General features: G+C 42.7%; 1 protein-coding gene across 5 annotated transcripts in view; it reads left to right on the top strand.

The window, feature by feature from the left end:
* Nucleotides 1-3,017: 3,017 nt before the first annotated feature.
* LOC147120208 (protein boule-like) overlaps nucleotides 3,018-16,244 on the top strand; it is a 145,600-nt gene continuing 132,373 nt past the window's right edge. For 2 of the 5 annotated variants that reach the window (XM_085985797.1, XM_085985801.1), the window contains exons 1-3: nucleotides 3,506-3,705; nucleotides 13,194-13,346; nucleotides 13,460-13,551. In XM_085985797.1, the coding sequence (XP_085841923.1) occupies nucleotides 3,688-3,705; nucleotides 13,194-13,346; nucleotides 13,460-13,551 (263 nt within the window). In that variant the 5' untranslated portion in view covers nucleotides 3,506-3,687. Of the gene's footprint in view, nucleotides 3,168-3,505; nucleotides 3,758-4,568; nucleotides 4,702-13,193; nucleotides 13,347-13,459; nucleotides 13,552-16,244 lie in introns of those variants that run through there. The other 3 variants (XM_085985798.1, XM_085985800.1, XM_085985799.1) reach the window with 3 other exon arrangements.

Consider the following 16,244-nt stretch of genomic DNA (forward strand, 5'->3'; position numbering starts at 1 on the left):
TGTACCATGTACATAAGTGTACCTGGGATCACATGGGGCGGTAATCCAATCAGCAAACAGAAATCTCTGATGTTCATTCATAAAATGTTTTGTCTTACTCACCTGGTAAATTAATAAATAAATCATCCCGGTAAATTAATAAATAAATCAGTCTTTCACTCACCCCGGTAAATTAATAAATAAATCATCCCAGTAAAGTAATAAATAAATCAGTCTCTCATTCCTGGTAGAGTTGTGTTGGGATCGGGAGATAGTTAGGTGGATATAGGTTTATTTTGAAGAGATTTTTTTTTATCATGACGGGTCTTTATTTCAGGCTGCTGCATATCCTCCTTCACCTTATGCTGTACAAACAGGCTCCTGCACCTGTTTGCACCAGCCGCAAAATTTTCATATGTAATTGTTGGGCAATTAGCCCAACTCTGCGCCAGCAATAAGGATTTCCAGTCGGAGTGGATGATCTGTCAAGTCGGAACTTCACAGATCGCAAGTTCAAGATTTAGCGCATGAAATCCCGAACTTGCTATCCATTTCAAAGGCGGTATGACAGCGTACTCTGAGAGTACGCCGTCATACCGACCATAAATTGTGCCCCATTATGATTTTCTAAGTGCCCTGTTACCACTTCCTTAATAATGGATTCCAGCATTTCCCAGACGACTGATGTCAGGCTAACTGGCTGTAGTTCCCTGTTTCTCTCTCCCTCCTTTCTTGAATTGTGGTGTTAAATTTGCTACCTTCCAATCCACTGGAACAATTCCAGAATCCAAGGAATTTTAGAAGATCACAACTAACGCATCCACTATCACTGCAGTCACCTCTTTTAGAACGCTAGGATGTAGGTCATCATGTCCAGGGGATTTGTCGGCTTTTAGTCCCATTCATTTCTCCAGTACTTTTTCTGTACTAATACAGGTTGAGCGTCCAAAATCCGGAGTTCCGGAATCAGGACTCCGGGACGATTGGTGGCAGGGTCGTCCGGAATCCGTAAAATGTTCCGGAATCCGGACACCCTGTCAAACTGCAACCTGGGCCCAGGCATTTTCGGACTCGGAACGTGTTTCTGATATCCGAAGTCTGGAAACGCCTGAGCCCAGGTTGCGATATTTCCGGACTTCGGACATCAGAAACACGTTCCGAAGCCTGGAAAAACACGAAAACTGGCTTGGCCTCGGTCCCGAGTTTGCCGGATTCAGGACGCTCAACCTATATTAATTACTTTAAGTTACTCACTCTCGTTAGACCCTTGGCTCCCCACTATTTCTGGTATGTTTTTTGTAACTTCTACTGTGAAGACAAGGCACATGTCAGGAGTGTGATGGAATACTTTCCACTTGCCTGGATGAGTGCAACCTCAACAACACTCAAGAAGCTCGACACCATCTAGGACAAAGCAGCCCGCTTGATTGGCATCCCATCCACCACCTTACACATTCACTCCCTCCACCATTGGTGCACCGTGGCTGCAGTGTGTACCATCTACAAGATGCACTGCAGCAACTCACCTCCCAAACCCGTGACCTCTACCACCTAGAAGGATAAGGACAGCAGGCGCAGGGGAACACCACCAACTCCAAGTTCCCCTCCAAGTCACACACCATCCTGACTTGGAAATATATCGCCGGTCCAGCATCGTCGCTGGGTTGGTATAGACGGGTTGGTCAGATGGGCAGAACAGTGGCAAATGGAATTTAACCCTGAAAAGTGTGAGGTGATGCATTTTGGGAGGACTAACAAGGCAAGGGAATACACAATGAATGGTAGGATTCGAGGAAGGACAGAGAATCAGAGGGACCTTGGTGTGCATGTACATAGATCCCTGAAGGTAGCAGGACAAGTAGATAAGGTGGTTAAAAAGGCATATGGGATACTTGCCTTCATTAGCAGAGGCATATAATATAAGAGCAGGGAGGTTATGATGGAGCTGTACAAAGTGCTAGTTAGGCCACAGCTAGAATACTGTGTGCAGTTCTGGTCGCCACACTATAGGAGGGATGTAATTGCATTGGAGAGGGTGCAGAGCAGGTTTACCAGGATGTTACCTGGGCTGGAGCACTTCAGCTATGAAGAGAGGCTGGACAGGCTGGGGTTGTTTTCCTTAGAGCAGAGAAGGCTGAGGGGGGACCTGATTGAGGTGTACAAAATTATGAGGGGCATAGATAGGGTAGATAGAAAGGAACTTTTCCCCTTAGTAGAGGGGTCAATAATCAGGGGGCGTAGTTTCAAGGTAACGGGCAGGAGGTTTAGAGGGGATTTGAGGAAAAACTTTTTCACCCAGAGGGTGGTTGGAATCTGGAACTCACTGCCCGAAAAGGGCGGTAGAGGCAGGAACCCTCCACAACATTCAAGAAGCACTTAGATGAGCACTTGAAACGCCATAGCTATGGACCAAGTGCTGGAAAATGGGATTAGAATAGATAGGGCTTGATGGCTGGCATGGACACGATGGGCTGAAGGGCCTCTTTCTGTGCTGTATAAATCTATGACTCTATGGGTTAAAATCCTGGAACTCCCTCACTAACAGCACTATGGGAGTACTTTCACCACACGGACTGCAGCGGTTTAAGAAGGTGGCTCACCACCACCTTCTCAAGGGAAGTTAGGGATGGGCAATAAATGATGGCCTTGCCAGCGCCATCCACATCATGTGAATGAATAAAAACAAAGTAAATTTTGCACTTACTTAGTTTGAGCGAACAAAATTGCATGAAACACAACTTACATCTCCATCTTCAATTTAGTTTTTTTTCTGTTTGCCAACAGATGATGAAATTGTAAAACACTGGATCATTTGTGTGTTTTGTCAATACAGTCTAAAATTACATTTTGCGTTTAGAAACAAAAACAAATGATCTAGCGAGACAAGTACTATTTGGGCCTGTGGGATACATGTAACCATTCAATAATTAATAAATCAAACAAGCTGCATAATAAAAGTGCTTTTTCCAAATGGTTTGACACATTATAAGTAAGACGTCGTTTCAATTTCCTACTGAAGGTTTGTCCGTCAACTGATACTTCAGAGGAATGCTGGGCAAGGGAGCCGCACGAATGGTGATGTGAGAGCAAAAGTTCAGCCACACGCACCCTCTCCGATGGGGGAACTGCAATCCCTCCGCTAACGAGCCCCCGAGCGCACCACGCAAGTTGCAGTCAGTAACTTCGGGGTAGGTGTGCGCTTTCTTTCTCAACGCAACCGTTCTGGCATAACCAAAATACTGTCGCACATTAAGCTCACGATTGACCTCATCAGTTACACTGACACTGAACTAACTGCAAGATGATTGACAACAGCAACAGTTGCGCGGTGACTTAAGGAAAGTAAAACTTTCCAGAATGAAAGCGACAAAACACGGATTTTTAGTCTTAATTGGATGCAAAGTTTCTTGTTGCTAAAATCTGCTTTGGAAACACATGAGCTGTCGCTGGCACTGAATATTTAATAATATTTAAAGCGGACTCAGACCCCCTCGGATTTGATTGGTTTGGTTTGTGAGTGGAGCCGATGGGGGTTTTGACCGCCCCCGGTCACTGACTCGATGTGGTACAACCCGGTAATTTAAGGTGCTGCCAGTTGCCCACAAACCCAAGTACAGAACCAACGGGCTTCTTTTTGCGCGTTGAGTAAAAACGGTGCCCCCCCCCTTCCTCCTCCCCCAAGAACCTGAAGCCGACCTGTCCGTGCAGATGGACAACGAAGGAGCGGTGAGTGGAGCCTGGGCAGCGGCCCCACGACTGCCGCTCTGGGGCAGAGCAGGTCTGTGGGGTGGCGGGGAGACGGCAGCAAGGAGCGGGCTGAAGTTGTTTTCCATGCACTTGGGGAGCTGAATTGTGTCCGCTCCAGTGATCGACGTTACCAGTCCGATTATAACCGGATCGTAATCGCAGGCGTAGCGCTCACTCGGCCGTATGTTTATACATAATAATAACTATTAATAAATCTGGCCAAGGGAAAGACTCCTCGACATTAGAGTTTGGACTGGGAGCTGGACGAGGCTCGCAAGGCGTGCCGGCAAAACATGGCCACGCCGCGGCTTTAGCTCGACGCCAGTTTGAGGGGAGCTGTTGCAGGCACCCAGATTTGGGGCTAAGATTTCGTTTTCAGTGTATTTCTTTTTGAATTTAAAGGTATTTAACGACATTGCGTGCTCCAATGGGTTGATTTACGGGAAGGAAAGGTGCGACATTCAGTTGGTTCACAATTTTCGTCATAGGAACTTATTTTAACAGTAAGATTGAAGTGACAGTTTGAACGATACGATCTTTGAATTTGGTCGTTGTCTGATTTGGTAATTTTCCACATTAAATCCCGCTTAGTCGTGAATTAGTTCGGGGGGGGGGGAAACAATGATAATACCTTTATAGTTTGATGCTAACTTACGCTCCCGGCGATCTTTACTGTGGGATTTATACTATAACGGCCATAATGAGCAACTCCGACATTTCCGTCCCCATGGAGGATTTTTTGTTGGTGTTTTTGTTTTTTTTGTTGGGGGTTGCGAGCGTCGCCTGGCCGCAGCTTCCCGCCAAAAGCCGTTGCGCGGGCGCATTGGTTCCAGTTCTCGCCAGTTTGGGCAGATCGGGCCGGACACCCGAGGGCGGGCTCTGCGCTTTCAATCGGCGTGGCCGGGCAACATCACCATTGGTGTGCAATAAAATTAGACCTGAGGTTCAAAAAAACCTGTTCCAAAAATTAAATAGGTGAGCAAAATTAAAAACTTTAAAAAAATGGTCGATAATGGGTTGGGTCAAAGGAGATTCGTTGTACCGATTTCAGTTAATTTAATGTCGAGACAAATCTAGAAATTCGGTGATTGAAAGTAACGCTTTTTTTTTAGTTGTTATTAATATTTCACGCATTAATTTTTTAAAAACACTAGACAAACCGGACACGGTCATGGTCGGTGTTGGTCGTCGTGTTGCGGTTAGGAGGAGGCTGGGAGGGAGCCGCGTGCACAGTCTAACGGCTTCGGGCGCGCGCCTCGGCGCGGCTTCCAGCCCGATAATTATGTTTGAATGCGGTTCACCCACTGGGGCAGCAAAAACAACTCCAGCACATCCACTGGGGTTTTTCTTTATTATATAAATATATATAATATAATATAATAATTTGCTCAGATTAAGCAACATTATCAATTGTGATTTCTTTTTATTGGTGACGTATTTTTGAGCAGTTGTGTTTTTTTTAACCGAGCTGTGTTTCGTTGGGATTTTCCTTAATACAGTAAATGGGGATAATTCAAAAGTTTAGCGAGCTGTAGCCCACTATCCATATCCAAAACAAAAAAAAACCTTCTAGAGAATGTCTAAGTTTGTTTTCAAACGGAAATTCATGGATTCACTTATTGAAACTTTGGAAATGAACTATGCATGGTTCTTGGGAGTGCAGGTAAGAGCTTCTCGTGGTGATGGAGAAGTTCAACTATTTCTCCAAATATTGTTAACGTAGAACATGTAAAAATATATTGGGTGAATGGTGGAAAAATCCAGAAGAAACGGGGCAGGTGAGAAAGGTGCAAAATTTAGATATTTCAAAATAATGAATTAAAAATATTTTTGTATGAAACTAGTCACGGTTTTTTTAATAAAACGAAGTGATGAAATTATACTTTTTCCAAGTTTCTTCTGGATGTTAAAAATCAGTAACAAATAAAACCATTTAAAGAGGATCAAATTTAATGTTTGTTTTGGCATTCTCAGATTTCATGAATGGTTTACACAACCTTTCCCATTCCAAGATAGTAACAAAAATATCTGTCATGAGTTTTAACGCTAACATTTTAATTTATACCATGTACTTACTGCACTGATGTAACATCAGGTATATAAAATTGCTACAATCATTTTTATTTAATTGTAGGAATGATATAAACTCTGCTTTCATAGAAACATAGAAGATAGGAGCAGGAGTAGGCCATTCGGCCCTTCGAGCCTGCTCCGCCATTCAATGAGATCATGGCTGATCATCCAAGTTCAGTACCCTGTCACTGCCTTCTCCCCATATCCCTTGATCCCTTTAGCCTCAAGAAATATATCCAACTCTTACTTGAATATATTTCATGAACTGGCCTCCACCGCCCTCTGTGGCAGAGAATTCCACAGGTTCACCACTCTCTGGGTGAAGAAATTCCTCCTCATTTCAGTCCTAAATGGCTTACCCCTTATCCTTAGACTATGACCCTTGGTTCTGGACTCCCCGGCCATCAGAAACATCCTTCCTGCATCTAGTCTGTCCAGACCTGACAGAATTTTATAGGTTTCGATGAGATCCCCTCTCAATCTTCTAAACTCCAGTGAGTATAAGCCCAATCGACACAACCTCTCCTCGTACGTCATTCCTGCCATCCCAGGTATCAGCCTGGTGAATCTTCGCTGCACTCCATCCATGGCAAGAACGTCCTTCCTCAGGTAAGGTGACCAAAACTGCACACAATACTCAAGGTGTGGCCTCACCAAGGCCCTGTACAACTGTAGCAAGACATCCTTGTTCCTGTACTCGAACGCTCTTGCTACGAAGGCCAACATACTATTTGCCTTCTTAACCGCCTGCTGCACCTGCATGCTTACCTTCAGCGACTGGTGCACAATAACACCCAGGTCTCTTTGCACTTCCCCTTCTCTCAATCTATTGCTGTTCAAATAATAATCTGCCGTCCTGTTTTTGCCACCAAAGTGGATAACCTCACATTTATCCACATTATAGTGCATTTGCCATGTTTCTGCCCAATCACCCAACCTGTCCAAATCGTACTGGAGTTTCATGACATCCTCCTCACAGCTTACCCTTCCACCCAGCTTTGTGTCTCTTTTCAATTTTTTCCCTTAATAGTAATTTAAGTATATACTGACCAGTTGAGAAATGTGATTTTACTCATAGTAGAATTGCAAACTATTGTTAGGATAGACAGTCTGTATGCAATGGAAAATGATTTTTTGAATAGCATGGCCTAACACACCAGAACTCAATAGGCTCTTTGAAAAGTCGGACCAAAAACAACACAAAAGTATTCTTTTTACCTTATTTCTGTTTGCTTATACTACTGATCTTAAACGCATTTTTAAATGATAAGTAAAATGTTCCTGTATAAATTAAATGCTGTGAAATGTATTGGAGATTGCAAAAAAAAAACCTATAAGTCAGAGGTTAGAACAGAAAACAACTTGGTAAAATGCTTGTTTGTGCTTCAGTCTTGGATTCCGATGACTGGTTACACACCCAAAATGTCATAATTTTGTCTTCTTGCGTATGCTGACTGATCTTCAGTGCATTTAAAATCAGAAATTTACAGTACAGAAGGAAGCCATTTGGCCCATTGTGCAAAGAACTATCCAACCTAATCCCACTTTCCAGCTCTTGGTCAAGTGCATATTCAAGTACTTTTAAAATGCAATGAGGGTTTCTGCCTCTACCACCCTTTCAGGCATTGAGTTCCAGACCCCCACCACCCTCTGGGTGAAAACATTTCTGTTTAACTCCCCTCTAATCCTTCTACCAATTACTTTAAATAAATGCCCCCTGGTTATTGACCTCTGCTAAGGGAAATAGGTCCCCTCATAATTTTATACACCCCAAATCAAGTCTCCCCTCAGCCTCTGTTCCAAAGAAAACAACCCCAGCCTATTCAATCTTTCTTCATAGCTAAAATTCTCCAGTCCTGGCAACATCCTCGTAAATCTCCTCTGGACCCTCTCTAATGTGGCATCCAGAACTATACGCAGTGCTCTAGCTATGGCCTAACTAGTGTTTTATACAGTTCTAGCATAATCTCCCTGCTCTTATATTCTATGCCTCGGCTAATAAAGGAAAGAAAGTATTCCCTATGCCTCCTTAATCACCTTATCTATGTGTCCTGCTACCTTCAGGGATCTGTGGACATGCACTCCAAGGTCCCTCTGTTCCTCTGAACATCTCTGTATCCTACCATTTATTGTGTATTCCCTTGCCTTGTTAGCCCTCACTAAATGCATTACCTCACACTTCTGATTGAATTCCATTTGCCACTTTTCTGTCCACCTGACCATGTCTGTTGATATCTTCCTGCAGTCTACAGCTTTCTTGCTCACTTTAAACCACATTGCCAGTTTTTGTATCATCTGCAAACTTCTTAATCATGCCCCCTATGTAGATAGAAGTCTAAATAATTGATATATACCACAAATAGCAAGGGACCCAGCTATATACCGCAAGCCCTGCGGAACCCCACTGGAAACCGCCTTCCAGTCACAAAAACACCCGTCGACCATTACCCTTTGCATCCTGCCATTGAGCCAATTTTGGATCCAACTTGCCACTTTCCCTTGGGTCCCATGGGCTTTTATTTTTCTGACCAGCCTGCCATGTGGGACCTTGTCAAAAGCCTTGCTAAAATTCATGTAGGCTACATCAAACGCACTACCCTCCTTGTTACGTCCTCAAAATTCAATCAAGTTAGTCAGACACTACCTTCCCTTAACAAATCCATGCTGACTGTCCTTCATTAATCCACGACTTTCAAAATGACGATTTATCCTGTCCCTAAGAATGTTTTCCAATAATTTGCCCACCACCGAGGTTAGGCTGGTTGGCCTGTAATTACTCGGTCTATCCTTTTCTCCCTTTTTAAACAACGGTACAACGTTAGCAGTCCTCTGGCACCACACCTATAGCCAGAGAGGATTGGAAAATGATGATCAGAGCCTCTGCTATTTCCTCCCTTGCCTCTCTTAACAGCCTGGGATACATTTCATCCGGGCCTGGTGATTTATCTACTTTCAAAGATGCTAAACCCCTTAATACTTCCTCTCTCACTATGTTTATCTCCTCATAATTCACACTCCTCTGACTTAACTGCAAAATGTCTACATCGTCCCTCTCTTTTGTGAAGACAGACGCAAAGTATTCATTAAGAACCATACCAACGTCTTCTGCTTCCATAGTCAGGTTACCTTTTTGGTCTTTAATAGGCCCCACTCTTTCCTTGATTATCCTCTTGCTCTTTATCTATTTATAAAACATCTTTTGGGTTTTCCTTGATTTTACTTGCCAATAGTTTTTCATGCCCTCTCCTTGCTTTCTTAATTTCCTTTTTAACATCGCCCCTGCACTTTCTATACTCCTCTAGGCTTTCTGTAGTATTGAATTCTCGGTATCTGACAAAAGTTTCCCTTTTTTCCTTATCCTACCTGTATGCTGCTTGACATCCAGGGAGCTCTAGATTTGGGAGTCCCACCCTTTCTCTTTGTGGGAACATATTTGCTCGAAACCCTCACTATCTCCTTGAATGCCTCCCACTCCTGACATTGATTTAGCATCAAATAGCTGTTTCCAGTCCACTTTTACTAAATCACATCTCAGCTTAGTAAAATTGGCCTTTCCCCAATTGAGAACTTTTACTCCTAGCCTATCTTTGTCCTTTTCCATAACTACACTAAATCTAACTGAATTATGATCACTACCACCAAAATGCTCTCTCATTCATACCCCTTCCACCTGCCCAGCTTCATTCCCTAAAACAAAGTCCACAACTGCCCCCTCTCTTGTTGGGCTTGCTATGTACTGACTAAAAAAGTTCTCCTGAATGCATTTTAAGAATTCTGTGCCCTCTGTACATTTGACAAATTCTATCCCAGTTAATATTGGGGCAGTTGAAATCCCCTACTATTACTGCCCTATTGTTTTTGCACTACTCAGAAATTTGCCTACATATTTGCTCTTCTATCTCCCGCTGACTATTTGAGGGTCAAAATGCACTCCCAGCATTGTGATTGTCCCTTTGTGGTTCTTCAGTTCAACCCATATGGCCTCATTTGATGATCCTTCTGACATATCATCCCTCCTCACAGCTGTAATTGTTTCTTTAACCAATATTGCGACCCCCCTCCTTTTTTTTAATCCCCCTCTCTATCTCGTCTGAAAATCAGTAATAGCTATGATATCATACTTCCACGTGCTCATCTGCCTTATTCACTAGACTTCTTGCATTGAAGTATATACCATTAAGCACTGTGGACCTCCTTTATAGCACTTCCTGTTTCTATGCCAAGTTTATCAGTTGTTCTGGCCCTGACAACTAGTTAGAGCAATAAGTGAGGTGAAGGAAACAATAATGGAAATTGAAGAGATGCTGGATTTAATGAGACAAACTGAACAAGTTAACAGGTTGGAAAATTATTAATAAACAGTAATAGAAAAATATTGTAGAACAAGAAACAAGCTAATGTGTATACATAATTTTGATTGACTGCTTTGTAAGTGTTAAGGTAGTCAGAATCCTGGACAGTAGGAAAATGTGTTACTAACGAGATGATGTTGCCTACTCAAAGTACAATTTGCAATATGACTGTGTTCCAGAGTTCTTAAAATCAGATTGATTCAGAAAATGTGAAGCAAAAAACTCAAAGATAGGAGCTAGCTGTATTTGATCTGATGACATTGACACAAGAGAAATGTTCATTATTATTGGAACAGACAGCTTCTTCGGTGTTCTTAAAATGTTATCCGTTGAAAAATCCTCAGTAGAAACATAAAATTGTTAACTGATTTATTTATCTAGATAAACAGTAAAATGTTCACTTGTACAAAAGAGCGAACCATTCATCTAATTACTAGAGTTGAAAAGGCCAGTTTCTGGTCCTTGGCTCGTGGTGGCTCAGGAATGGGCCTGCACCAGGCTGAATTTCGGTGTGGCTGCCTAGCATTGCTTCCTCTTTTTCACAAGTGAAAGCACAATTACGTGATGATTCCTGCAATGCCACTGGTACCGTGCCCTGGTTCTGCCTGGTTTGTGATCAGTGGAACAGTTGGCCCAATGGTGGATGGATAGCTGCAGAGGTGTCTGGAGCTGGCATCTTCTCCAGGGCCCCTTGCAGTTATGAGATTTCCCTTGCATTGGCACATAGGATCAATGGACTCTCTCATGACTCCTGCAGTCGACATCAGCTGGGGATTGTCCTCTGCCCCACGCATAGGTGTGATGCTTGGCTAGCATCTTTCTTTTCATAGCTAAGAACTGACCTTCTGAACTTGCACTTGGGCCCAGCAAACTCATTATTTCTCTTGCTTCCTCATGCTCTGTGATCCACCCAGTGCAATATCCACATTCCCACTATCTATTTCCCGAGGCTGAATCTCTGAGTTGGTGAATTGGAGAGAGAGAGCAAATGATGGTATGAGTAAGTTTACAAGCCATGGCCTTGTAAGTTGAGTAGTCTGGCACGTCCTCCTCTTCTGCTTCTCCTGTGATTTGTCTGGAGAAGAAGAGGAAGAGAGGTTATAATGGGTCCCCGGCAGATAAATACTAAATTGTAGAAGGAACAAGAATTCCGTTGAATGGAGGTAGACTGCTGCTGCAGCAGGAGATGGAAAAGAAAGACATTAACAAGAAGTGGCTACAATTGGCACTGGCCCTGTGACTTCTCTGTCCCTGACAGGCAACACACTCTGCCTCCCCAGGAGTTCCACTACCGCTTCCTTGTAGCATGCCAGATGCCTACGGTCAGGTAATATCTGGTGATGACTCTTGGGCATTAAGTGCCATCTTGCCCTGCAAGAAGGACGCAGACAGCATAAAAGGCCTGTACTTCTCATGGCATTCTGTGCATTCCGGGTGTCAACAGGCAGAGAATGTTGCAAGGATAAGGAAACAGATGTGGAGTGAAAATTGGAAGGGTCAACATGCATGTGAGTCTTGTGAAAGGAAGTGCACATGTCTTATTTGGAAAAGCAAGAGGGAACCACAATGCAAATTGCATGCCTCTTGTATTCCATGAACACTTGAGGTGATGAGTGGATTGGCACACATGGTAGTACAGTGCATTCCGCAATGGTGGAGAGATGCTGTTGCCTTACCTTCCATCATTGGGTTATTAAACTTCTTGTAGAATTGCAATGCTGTCCAGGGTGTCAACAAAGTTGCACTTAGTGCCACCTCCTTTGACCTGGCTAGAGCCAGTGATATCAGTAGCTTTTCCCATGCCCTTCAAGAAGGCATTCCCCCTTCTGCTGCACCTGCTTCAAGGGGATCTCCGGCTCTCCATCAGAGTAACTGGCTACTTTGCAAAACTACAAAAAGATTCTCTGATCCTTATTTCATTTAGGAGGGTTGCCTACTTCTCATTTCCTTTTTAAAAATATATATATTTCATCCAATTGCAATAAATCAAACAGTACCACCTTGTCTTTTGCACTGGAGTTTCTTTCCTGAGCAATGAAATTGATGCTGGCCCCTTGAGCTACTGCAAGCTTTTATAATTCTGCATCAGCTAGAGCTTTCTGCCCCCTCCCCTGCTGCATAATTTACTTATGACAGGCAGAGTTACATTTTTATGTCTGCCCATCACTCTAAAGTGAACTTACCCTGGAGATTGGGTTGTGGTCAATAATAGAACTTTGCAGTAGCCATTCTTGCGTCTTCCACAGCTATTGCTTTCTGCCATCCATATATTCAAATGTGAATAACAAAGATAACCACCCAAAGGGAGAGATAAATTTAAATGGATTGTAGGGGGGAAATCGGACAGGGTACTGAACCCTAGATATTGGCTTGCATCTGCCAGCAGCTAGCCAAAGAGCATTATTGGAGACTGGAACATTGGGGGTGATTTTGTCAATGGGGAGCTTTTGGAGGCGGGACTCCCACTTGTCGGCATCAGTCCCACCTCCAACAACTTCTGGCCAACCCACGCTATTTTCCCTTGATTGACCTTGTTAAGCCCGCCCAGCGGGCTTAGCAGGCCAATTAAGGGAAAGCCAGTTGCAGAGAACGTCAGTGTATGATGTTTCATCTGGGGACCTATATGCTGGGTGGGGGGGTTGCGGACGAGATTTGAAAGACAGCAGTTGTAATCCTGCATCTATTCACAAAGGAAAATTAACACAGGCATTGGACTACCTTGCTGACTTGCAGAAGGTACATAATCTGGTGAGACCTATGTGGAAGAAGGAAACTAGCAGGATTTCATACTCTCAAACTAAAATTTTAAAATATTACCTTGAGTTTGACGGTAGTTTTTGAAATAGCATTTAAAATTTGGATTTGAAAACGGCTTAATTCCACACTCTTCCAAACTCCCATTATAAAACCCATGAAAATAAAAGCCTTGCGAGTGACTATATATTTGCAGTACTTTGTTCCAGGAACTGATATTAAGTCAATTATGGCATGTTTTGTAGTTTTGGTGAATTGATGGTTTTAAAAAATCCTTTTCTTTTACAGCAGCAAAGTTCTAATCTGCCACAAATGGATTCTTCATCTCCATCTCCAAACCCAGTTTCCCCAGTGCCACTGAACAATAACAATCCAACCAGTGCCCCAAGATTTGGAACAGTCATTCCCAATCGGATTTTTGTAGGAGGAATTGATTTTAAAGTTAGTTTCTTATGCATTCTCATACAATAGTTGTAATTCTTTATTTTCACTAAATAAAGTTTGTAGATTAAGGACTATTTGTGTTTCAGGCAAATTTTTATTTTTTTCCACAGACAAATGAAAATGATCTAAGAAAATTTTTTGCTCAGTATGGAACAGTTAAAGAAGTCAAAATAGTAAATGACAGAGCTGGAGTTTCTAAAGGGTGAGTATAAAATAATTTTGAATAAAAAGCAGTTTTTAATCAAAAATGGCATGAGGAAGGGCTAATGGGGGGATGCTTCTTTGTTTGATTGTTGTGCACACGAGAAGTCAGAAATGTATAAGCGATTAAAAACTTTGATTCAAGTTCTCAGCAATCCTACCAAATATTTTCAGGAGTCTGCACAATTGATGGGAAATACAGACTGAATTTTTCTAGTTCGGCCAAGACATTAAATTATTAGAGGGCTTCTAGTGTTTCCTTGTTAAAATATTAAAGATCTGAGCTTAAAACACCCAGCATTCTAGACTCCATAAATTAAATAAACTCAGATGCTTAGTCTGCCTCATGCAGTTTATGTGTGAGTTTGTCTGGCTGATCAACCTCAGTGATGCTTGCTTCTGTGTCACACTTGTACAGGACATGACAAATAACCGAGGTTCCATGTTCAGGAAAAGAATACCAACACAAGGTATTCTTTGAGCAAGATTACAGAAAAGTAAATTTTAGGCTTTAAGGAGGATTAAATGGAAAGTAGAACTGGGAAATCTTTTGTTGTGGTTACTTCTGAGATGTGGAAAGAAAGTCCATAATTACAAGGAAAAATATACATGGAGCAGAACAGGTTAAGGGGAGATTTAATAGAGGCGTTCAAAATCCTGAAGAGTAAATATGGGAAAACTGTTTCCGGGGCAGAAAAGGGTCAATAACCCGAGGACACAGTTTTAAGGTAATTGGCAAAAGAACCAGAGGCGGCATGAGGAAAACCTTTTTTACGCAGTGAGTTGTTATGATCTGGAATGCACTTTCTGAAAGGGTAGTGGAAGTAGATTCAATAATTTTCAAAAGGGAATTGGATGAACACTTGAAGGGGGAAAATTTGCTGGGCTGTGGGGAAATAGCAGGGAAGTGGAACTAATTGGATCTCTTTCATCGAGCTGGCACAGGCACGATAGCCTCCTTCTGTATTGTTTCATTCTATGGTTAAAATTACATTGACTAAGAAAGTCTAAAAAATTAAAGATAAAGAGAATTTTAAAAGGTACAAGTAAATAGAGTAGGAAGGAATGGAAATCATACAAAAGTCAGTTTATGACCATAACTAAAATGAGTATTAGATGGTGAAGAGGACAACAAAAAGGCAGATTGAAGAAGTAGTTAAAGAAATGTTTTAATTGAAACCGTTTGACAGAATCGTAAAGGTCGGATTAATCCTTTAAATAGTGACAGGTAAGAACTGATGACTAGAACTTTACATGTGTATGTCTGAAATGGGTAGTTTTGTAGAGGAATTTATGGGCTGGATCTTACCTGAGGAGGCGCGTTGCCGGGTTCTAGTCCCACCCCCAGCGACGTCTGACGACCTGACGCTATTTTCCTCTGATTGGCCTTGTTAAGCCCGCCCTGCGGGCTTGCCGGCTGATTAAGGGAAAGCCGGTGTCGGATGACGTCTGTGCATGACGCTTCATCTGCCGGTTTTGTTAAAGTGACAGGCCCCATAATTATTTGACAGATGGTTTGACAGCATTCAGGTGCTGTCAAACACTGACAATCACTGTCCAAAGGTGAGCCCTTGCACCCAGACTCACCAATGACTCTCCTTAGGAGAAAACAGATGGCAGCTGCATGTAAGATTGCAGAAGCCATCTGTCAATTCTCCCGATTGGATGAGGCTTCCCAGAAACATTAAATCTTGTCACCTGCAGATACATATAAACAGAATAAAAATATTTCTCACTACCTTTTCTCACCTGTCATACTTACCTGTGCACCATTGCACCCATCACACTACCTCTGCAGCTGTTATTTGCACACTTACACTGCAGCAGACCCACAGCTTGCCTCGCTGACCCTGACGGGGTTTCCCGCCATCGGGAAGGCCGCACAGCAGGCTGAAAATGGGGAAAAGCCTCTGAACTGCCTGTTAACAGACAGTTACTTGGCTCTAATCCCCTCCCCGCCGCTAGGAGACAGGTCCCTGTGCGACTCGGGGACCCGCCTCCCGGGAAAATGGTTCGGAGGCGGGTTGGGAGCGGGGTTGGGACCTGCTCCCAATTTTTCCCATTTTCCTGGCAGACCCGCCTCCTCAGGGCTATGTAATAAACTAATAAAACACCTGAAAGCAGCAGATCTTTGAATTACCTTTAACAGCCTCTGAAATTAAAAGTAGGATCAGAGGACAGTGAAAAGTAAATTATGAGATACATGAAGTAAATCGGGAATAATGTCTTTCCTCAAAGTTTAGACTAATTTGCCAGGTGGGGTAGTAGAGCAAAAACATTAGGGATGTTCAAAGTGTAGTTTATGATGTTGTGATGGAAGAGTTAGGACTCCAGAAGGATGAGCTTCAATGGGCTGTTGGCCTTCTGTTTTTAAAAAGTTGGGTTGGAATTTTATGTTTGGGAAATGGTAGATACGTGAAATTAATTCTTCAGGTTTGGGAAATGGTAGATACGTGAAATTAATTCTTCAGGTTTGGGAAATGGTAGATACGTGAAATTAATTCTTCAGGTTTGGGAAATGGTAGATACGTGAAATTAATTCTTCAGGTTTGTCTACAACATGAAGACTTTAGACAATGCCAAACTCGCTCATTTTGGTTCAGAAATTTGACAAGCGTAGAGGTCAGTAAATCATGTTTTATGAAGAAGTTCAGAATACAGGAAACTTTGGTTTATCCGGAGGTTGTATGTCCG

The sequence above is a fragment of the Somniosus microcephalus genome, chromosome 4 (genome assembly GCF_052327205.1).
Source record: "Somniosus microcephalus isolate GS21.2 chromosome 4, FLI_Smic_1.0, whole genome shotgun sequence".
Taxonomy (NCBI): domain Eukaryota; kingdom Metazoa; phylum Chordata; class Chondrichthyes; order Squaliformes; family Somniosidae; genus Somniosus; species Somniosus microcephalus.